This window comes from Capricornis sumatraensis, chromosome 3, assembly GCF_032405125.1.
Source record: "Capricornis sumatraensis isolate serow.1 chromosome 3, serow.2, whole genome shotgun sequence".
In the NCBI taxonomy this organism is placed as follows: Eukaryota; Metazoa; Chordata; class Mammalia; order Artiodactyla; family Bovidae; genus Capricornis; species Capricornis sumatraensis.
This window is the reverse complement of record NC_091071.1, coordinates 70,137,276-70,145,766: the sequence shown is the minus strand read 5'-3', so window position 1 is coordinate 70,145,766 and position 8,491 is coordinate 70,137,276. Positions and strand designations below refer to the sequence as shown.

The following is an 8,491-nucleotide window of genomic DNA, read 5'->3' as shown; positions in this document are numbered from 1 at the left end:
CTCGGCTGCCGCCCGGTTGGGGATGGAGGCGGGATCACGCGGCAGCGGGATGCGGGGCTCCCTCGGGTCCAAGGTGTGTTCGGAGTAAGGATGTGCTCGGTCCTCTGCGTCTGCTGTCCGGCTGTAGGGTGTGTAAGTACGTTGGGAGAAGAGAATTACGCTCATCTTCGTCTCCAAGTCCCGCGCCTGGAAGCCGAAGGCAGATTTCTCTGGAGATAACAAAGACACTTTGTCACTTTGGGCGCTGCCTCGGTGCAAATCTTTAATTGCAAGGGAGTAGGGGGAAGAGGGAGATCGAGTGTCTCAAGCAACCCAAGCGCGGGTCTCCAGGCGGCAAGGCCCCCTTTGATCAGGAAAATCCAATTATTTGTGTATATACATTTCCCACATAGTGATTACTTCATTAATTGTCCCGCCTTTATCTCCTCCCTTCCCATCCCCCCTAATAATCAGTTCTTTTATCCAGACCAACAAACACACCATAGGAGCTTTGTGGATTCAAAGGATTTGCTTTCGCTTCTGAAAGAGCCGCTATTCTTTGATGATTGGGTAGCGGCAAACTTCAAAGCCATAAATCTTCCCTCTGACTGGCTGGCGGCCCAGCAAAGTCCTTATCAAATTCTTGGAGGTGATCCTGAAGCGCTCAGACTGCGCGCTGGGCGAGCGAGCGGGGTGCGGCGAGGGGCGCGGGCAGGGAGGGCCCCAGCGCGCAGGGCGGGCGCCGGGAAGGGACGCTAGGCGGCCCTTCGTCCTCGCCCTCGGGTCTCCATGCCTCAGCAGCGCCCTGCTCCGCAGCCAGCGGCCCGCAAGCCGTAGCCATGGCCGCCGTGGCCGTCCTCCGGAACGACTCGCTGCAGGCCTTCCTCCAGGTCAGGGCTGGGCTTGGAGGCGGGCGAGGGAAAGGTGGGAAGGGTCGTGTCTGGATCTTTCCTGGTACTCTGTGCCTCCTGAATTTCAAAGAGAATCCCGCTAGGTGGGTGTCAATGAAGTGAGACCTAGGGGTGCCCGTACCAACTTCACACCCAACCTTGGTGTCAAGAGTGTGGCCTCTGGGGGGAGGGATGCGCGTTTGCCGGGGTTGTTCGGAGGTGCGCCTCTGGCTGAGAACCGGCCCCAGCTCACCGCGCTGGGCCCTCCTGGGGCGGGCGGAGGAGGAGCGCAAGTGTAGAGTGGAAATGAGAGCTTAAAAGATGGGAGGGAAGGTAGATGAGCAGCCGGGCTGTGGGTGTTTCCAGACCCTTTCTGACCGCGGAGTCGGGAGTGGCCCGTCGGATCTCTCTCCCCTCCTACTTTGTGCCTGCTTCCTCTGAGACTGGATAGCAACTCTCTGCACCAAGTAGTTTAACAGGAAGCGCTCGCGCTTTCTGCCTCCAGGTAGCGAGGGCACCAAAAGTTTCCCCTAACTGGTGGGTGCGTGCGCAGGGTGCGGCGGCCAGGGGAGGGACAGCCGGGACAGGGGAGGGGCGGCGGTATTACTGCCGGCGTGCGGGAGGCGGGCCGACCCGGAGACCGCGCTTGGAGCGCTTAACCTTTTGTCTCTTCTCCGCCCTCCCCTGCCGCCGCCTATGCAGGACCGCACCCCCAGCGCCTCCCCGGACCTGGGCAAGCATTCGCCCCTGGCGCTGCTAGCCGCCACCTGTAGCCGTATCGGCCAGCCGGGCGCCACGGCGCCCCCGGATTTCCTGCAGGTGTCCTACGACCCCGCGCTGGGCTCGCCCTCCAGGCTCTTTCACCCGTGGACCGCTGACATGCCGGCGCACTCGCCCGGCGCGCTGCCGCCCCCGCACCCCAGCCTGGGGCTGACACCACAGAAATCGCACCTGCAGCCGTCCTTCGGGGCGGCGCACGAGCTGCCGCTTACACCCCCTGCCGACCCCTCGTACCCCTACGAGTTCTCGCCGGTCAAGATGCTGCCCTCGAGCATGGCGGCGCTGCCCGCCAGCTGCGCGCCCGCCTACGTGCCCTACGCGGCCCAGGCCGCGCTGCCCCCCGGCTACTCCAACTTGCTGCCCCCGCCGCCGCCGCCACCGCCGCCCACGTGCCGCCAGCTGTCCCCCAACTCGGCCCCCGACGACCTCCCGTGGTGGAGTATCCCGCAGGCCGGCAGCGGTCCGGGAACCTCGGGAGTTCCAGGGGGCAGCCTTTCTGGCCCCTGCGCCGGGGCCTCCCACGCGCCGCGCTTCCCCGCTTCGGCGGCCGCCGCTGCAGCTGCCGCTGCCGCGCTGCAGCGGGGCCTGGTGTTGGGCCCGTCGGACTTCGCGCAGTACCAGAGCCAAATCGCTGCGCTGCTGCAAACCAAGGCCCCCCTGGCGGCCACGGCCAGGAGGTGCCGCCGCTGCCGCTGCCCCAACTGCCAAGCGGCGGGCGGCGCCCCAGAGGCAGAGCCGGGCAAGAAGAAGCAGCACGTGTGCCACGTGCCGGGCTGCGGCAAGGTGTACGGCAAGACGTCGCACCTGAAGGCGCACCTGCGCTGGCACACGGGCGAGCGGCCCTTCGTGTGCAACTGGCTCTTCTGCGGTAAAAGCTTCACGCGCTCGGACGAGCTGCAGCGGCACCTGCGGACTCACACGGGAGAGAAGCGTTTCGCCTGCCCCGAGTGCGGCAAGCGCTTCATGCGCAGCGACCACCTAGCCAAGCACGTCAAGACGCACCAGAATAAGAAGCTCAAAGTTGCTGAGGCCGGAGTAAAGCGGGAGGACCCGCGGGACCTGTAAGCCCATCTAGGGGCTACTCGAGACCTCTCCTGCCTCGGGCTCCCTACCCAGCACCTCTTCGGGGAGGTTGGGCGAGGGGGGAGGGGTGGGGCGCCTGTGGGCAGCCGGCCAAGGGGAGTCCTAACAGAGGCCTCTTCCTGCTTGCCTTCCTCCCAGAGCGACGCCAGGCCTCCAACTCCCTGGCCGGCCTGTGGACGGGACCCTGTATCCGGGAGGAGCAGGGGTGGTAGAGTTGAGAGCTCGGCGCCAGGAAAAAGAGGCTCTCAACCATTTCCCCCCAATCTGGGAGACCTGCATTTAGGGGGATCCACCCTGGGCTGACCTTTGTGTACAGCAGACGCTACTGAAATCAAAACGGAAGGACCTTGAGACATTTGAAATAGTGCTCGAGTTTTTTGCTAGGACTGGGCCGGGCTCTGTACAGGTTATTTAATAGCTTTCTTAATAATTATAATAACATTAATTAAAATGTTACTTTTGTCCTCAGCTCCATGCAGAGCTACAGCATGAATTGTCTCTGTAAAGCAATCAGCAGTTGCAGCGTGAAAATAAATACGTTAACTCCGGGGTCACCTCGGCAAGACCCCGCTGAGCCGGTCTCACTTGATCTTTTCTTCTTCCGGGAGGCTTTACAAAGCGGTCAGGTTTCGCCAGGAATTTGAAGGCTGCTGTGGGCTGCCTATGTCCGAGGCTTCTTCGGTTTGGAAGGTTCTGGGCACGTAAGTTGGGCGCAAAGGTGCGGAAAGTAGGAGGGCAGGGTCAGTTTTGTGGTTAAGAGGTTAGGGTAGGATTTTCCCATCACACCTTGAGTTTCTCGCGCGGCCTCAGGACTTGACCGGAGACTGTCGGGCTTGTTTGAAAAGTTGATACCTGCTGTACGTATAGTACGCGATCTTTTTATCTGGTGAATTGCCTGTGTCTTCCTGGTTGTTGGTACTCTCAGAGTTCACAGGTAAACTGGGCTTCCTCCTGGCAGCCGGCCATGCTGCGGTCAGCAGAAGTGCTAGTAACTCAAGGATCTGTTCAAGATGAGATTCTGGACAGTTACCGAGTAACTGGGGGCCCTTTTTCAGGTGGGTCTTTGCCCCGGGAAGAACCGCCTCTCCTGTATTTCAGCCCCGTCATGATACACAACCTTGTCTTGCTTGTTCTCTTCTTAATTCTTTTGCTGTGGAAATCATACCAGTATTGTTTCACAATAGCCACTTTGGGATTTCTCCCTAGGCCTGGAAGTTTAGCTCCCTTTTGTGTCTTGGGACTTTATTTTTTCGATCACTGCAGTAGACTAAGATTTTTCTCAGGAAGGAGCCGGGAATACTCATCTCTAGGTTTTTCACCTGTCTCTAAAATGTGAAATTTTAAATGTGAAGTTTACAACTGTTTGAGTTTTTAACCTGAAACTGAAACCTCAATTTCTGACTTAGAACTAGCAAAGAACAGAAATTGTTCTCAGTTTTGTCAGTGTTAAATTGACTGGCATCATTAATGCCAAATTTCCATGGAACTAAATAGTTTTTTTCATGGTGGTAGAGGTGTATATAAATTGATAGGATTTCACAGTTAACACACTGTGTTACCTTGCCTTTTGTTTGAAGTCAAACTTAGGGGTAAGTTCTTGAAAAGCAGGAGGGTTGTGCTCCAAGACCTGATGTATCAAGTAAAACTCAACCAGCAACATAATTGAGATGAAAATTACCTTTACACTCATAAGAAATAGCATTTTTTACTTTGTAATTTGGAACAAGGTGATAACTACTAAAATCATTATGGGAATTGGTCTTAGAACCAGTTACTCTCATTAGAGATTTGGGAATTATTCAATGACAGACTGGAATTCTTTACCTGGGAAGGGCAGTTTGAGCTGCCTAAATTCTCAAGGCTATGACAGTTTGCAAGTGATAGTAATAAAGACGCTGCACAGTAACACTAATATACATCTAATGTGTGATCTTAATCTACATCAAGATTCTTGAGAATCATTTCTAGGAAGAATTACAGAAACTCTCACACCTGAACCATGCCCTGGGATTGACTTCAGAGCCAGAAAGGTTTTTTGGCAGATGGTAGGAAAAGAGGAATCCTTGTTAGAGAGTGAAAACACCAAGGGTTTCCTTTAGAATCACATCAAGAAATGATTCTTTTAATGTGAAAGAGAATGCCCTTCCTTGGTAAAGAAATACAACTGACAATACTGTAGTGAATCTACTAGCTTATTGACAGCTATGATTGTTTAGCATTCAAACAGATGAAGTGTTGAAGATAGTTTCTTTATAACTTTAACTTTGTCATTAAGAAAAAAAGGTAAAATGTATGAAATTTAGTATCTAAACAGATAAGGTGTTGAAGACAGTTTTCTTATGACTTTGTGATGGTGAAGAGAAAGGTAAAATATATGGAATTTATATAAAAATACAATATTTATAATTTAGGTAGAATGAAGTCATCTGATGACAGATCACTTTCTTATGTTTTTACTTAGTTGAACCTGCAAATTTTAAAAGCTTGGTAAAAGTACAGGCTCTAGATCAAAGGTACGGCTGAAAGACTGTTCCTTCCTATCAGTGCAAATCTATTTCAATTACTTTAGAAAAAAATTCTATGCCATTATTCAAGTAGAAGCCAGGAAGTCACAATAATGTGATATTATTATCCAAGTGTAGGAAAGCATTTCATGTTTATACTGAAAAATATGCTGATAAATGCTCAGAAATACAAATTGGGCAGTGAAGAAATGTATCAGCTTATATAAGCTGTTAAAATGTGAACTGCTGCTGCATGCTTCATTTGTTTTATTGAACTGCAACCTACTATGGTATTAACCGCTTAGGACTTCCAAAAATTATTTTAAAATACATCAGTATGCAATAAATATGCATAAAATATGTAAATTAAGCACACTTAGCAGAAATTTTAATGAAATTCAAATTTAAAAGTTCAGAAGCAAATTACTGTTAATGTAAACTAAACTTTAGTTTTTATTTGGAACTTAGCCATCATCCAAGAAGAGTTTGAATCCAGGTGAATCCACCAACTGGATTCAAGGCTCTACTTAAAGACCCCAGAACCCAATTCAACTGAGTTTTAAAAACCAATTGAAGAAACTATGTTAATGATGGCTTCAAGTGTCAATAGACATTTTTTAAGCAACTGTTTTAGTGGCATGCAAATATAATATAAAGACATTTCTGTTATGTATATAATATAAAGATATTTCAGAAAGTTCTAAAATAAGTGTGATGTGATTAAGTTTAACACAGCTGATAAATGAACCATTTGACTGAAAATGTGAGAACATGGAGAAACGGAGTCATCACTAATTTAGGTAATTTGGAGTGACATGTTTCTGAACTTGTTAACAACTCGATAGTTTTCTGCTTTTCTTGAGGAATAATTGTGCAAATTTACCTTTAGCTGACCACTAACTTGGAATAGTTTTGGTAATGAAAGTAAATTATGTTGAAATACAACTGCATTATTCACCATTGTATTAGTCTTTTCACTGTTGTATATGTTGCTTTATTTTCCTTTAACCTAATAACACATACCTATTTGAAAAATTAATATTGATGAGATTGCTTCTGGCAGAAACCCATGTCAAACAGTATTTGTAGAAAAGGCAGTTTTTCACCGCAATTTCTATTCTAATACTTCTAGACTGTAGGTATTCAGTTTAAAGCAGCATCTTTCCCATTTGTTTTGGGTCTACTGTGAGAGTCACAGAATGTCAATGTCGCTTGCCTACATTAACACCTACTAAGTTGTTCAGAGCTCAAAAATTGCCAACTACTTTTATTTGTGTTAGCTGACCACGTTAAATAATGACTAGTTGTATAAACTAACACTATCTCACTAGAAAATCGTCGATTGAGGAATCAGATTCAAGGCTTAAGCTTTGCTTTATGGTAATTGTAATTATGCTTTGCTAATGTACCAAACTGAGGGCCACTCAAAGCAAGTCATACTAATGTGTAATGGGGAACTTAAAAGAGTGTGATGAGACCAAGGGCAGCTCTGAAATGAAAACATGTGCCAAAATAGTGTAATAAACTAGGAACGGATAAGGAAAACAGCTGATAGAAAGGTGAATGTTGCTAATGAGACATAGATTTAGACTAATACACCAAAATGACAGGTTTCATTATTGGGCCACTCTGATGGTGACCTGATTCATGTAGCAATTCAATATATGTGTAAACAGTAAGTTTTTCTCTGGTGTTCAGACTCAGCACATTTTTGCATAAAGATCCTTGTGTTAATTGCTCCTCGATTGTTTTTAAAGAGTCTGCATTGTTCAAATTAATTTATGGGCACTGTAAAATAACTTATATAATGGTCCTTTCTATAATGAATAAGTGATATTGTTCAGCAAAGAGGTAATCAAACAGTTATGGACAATCTTAAACTTTTTAAAAATAGTTTCACTGTTAACAATTTTTTATCAACTGAAGATTTGCATGTGATGATTGATATAGTATTCATTTTCATGCTGACATTTTGATGACTTCCCTTTCTAGACTTTATATACTTCTCCTTCCATGTCTTCAGCAATTATGCTGAAGCATAATCCCCAACAGGGTATTTGACACTTAATTCATAATTCAACCCATGCATGTGAACTGCAGTCGTTTCTGCACAACACATAATAAACCATATTAACTAATAGATTTTGATTGTCTACCTAATGCCAAAATTCAATTCAGGGGAAATAAATCAAGTTCCTATTTGGATACAGATCTTCCTTGACTTATAATGAGGTTACCTCCCTATAAACTCATCATGAGTTGAAAATATCATAAATTGAAATTGCGTTTAATACACCTAACCTAGCTTAGCTTAGGCTACCTTAAACATGCTCAGAGTACTTACAACAGGGCAAAATCATCTAGCACAAAGGCTGTTTTATAATAAGGTGTTGATTGTCTCAGGCAGTTTATTCGATCCTGTACTGAAGTGAACAGCAGAATGGTTGTGTAGGTACAGGATGATTGCGTTTTGTTTGTTTACTCTGGTGACTGTCTGGCTCTCTGGTGACGGTGGTTCACTGCTTGGCCCAGCATCACAGGAATATCCTACAGCACAGTGCTAGTCCAGGAAAAGATCAAAATCTGAAGTTTGGTGTCTGCTGAATGTGTATCACTTTCACACCATCAGAAAATCAAAATATTAGTGTCGAGCTATCGTAAGTTGGGAATGTCTGTATATGAAAAATCTGCAGGGTTTCAGTTCTCAAAAAGTTGTTTCAGCATGATGAATATGATGAATATTTGGTCTGCCCACTGTAACATGAAAGTTTGTTTTATAGCAAAACTATTTTTTTCATTATTTGCCAAAACAATAACATCAAAAATATACTAAAATTTTCTGAGGTCTAAGGCTATATCTAGATGTCACCTGATTTTTTAATACAAGGTTAAAAAATAAGTGTATTAAAAATTTTTAATGCAAAGTTAAAAAAGGTTAAACTGTTCAGTTGCATGGTTGCTTTCTAATGATTTTGTGTTTAGCATAATCTAAAACATGGGTGAAAAACATCTAGCCCTCAGCTTAATTTCAGCCAATTCACAAGGCAAGTATATAAGGTAAATCCTCATTTATGCTTACAGTTGGGAAAACGTGTCTTAATTTGAAAAGTGTTCAGTAGCAATTTCCTAAAGCTCTGTGTAAGGTACCATGAAAGCTTATTTCTCTTATTTCTGCCTTTACAAGTTTTATTCTTATATTCTGTATGTCTCTGCTTGTGGTTGCCACATATCTTTGATATATCTGTGTCCATCTCT

The 8,491-nt window shown here is 46.3% G+C and overlaps 1 protein-coding gene across 1 annotated transcript; it reads left to right on the top strand.

The window, feature by feature from the left end:
* Positions 1 to 818: 818 nt before the first annotated feature.
* SP5 (Sp5 transcription factor) lies at positions 819 to 2,714 on the top strand. Its single transcript, XM_068969598.1, has 2 exons — positions 819 to 869; positions 1,572 to 2,714. The coding sequence occupies exons 1-2, from the start codon at positions 819 to 821 to the stop codon at positions 2,712 to 2,714; spliced, it is 1,194 nt and encodes a 397-aa protein (XP_068825699.1).
* The last annotated feature ends 5,777 nt before the right edge of the window (positions 2,715 to 8,491 follow it).

Bases quoted from the DNA above. Each gene is read 5' to 3' on its own strand.
- SP5 (XM_068969598.1), top strand. From the start codon at position 819: ATGGCCGCCGTGGCCGTCCTCCGGAACGACTCGCTGCAGGCCTTCCTC. The intron at 870-1,571 runs GTCAGGGCTGGG...CCGCCTATGCAG, and splicing joins CGCTGCAGGCCTTCCTCCAG to GACCGCACCCCCAGCGCCTC.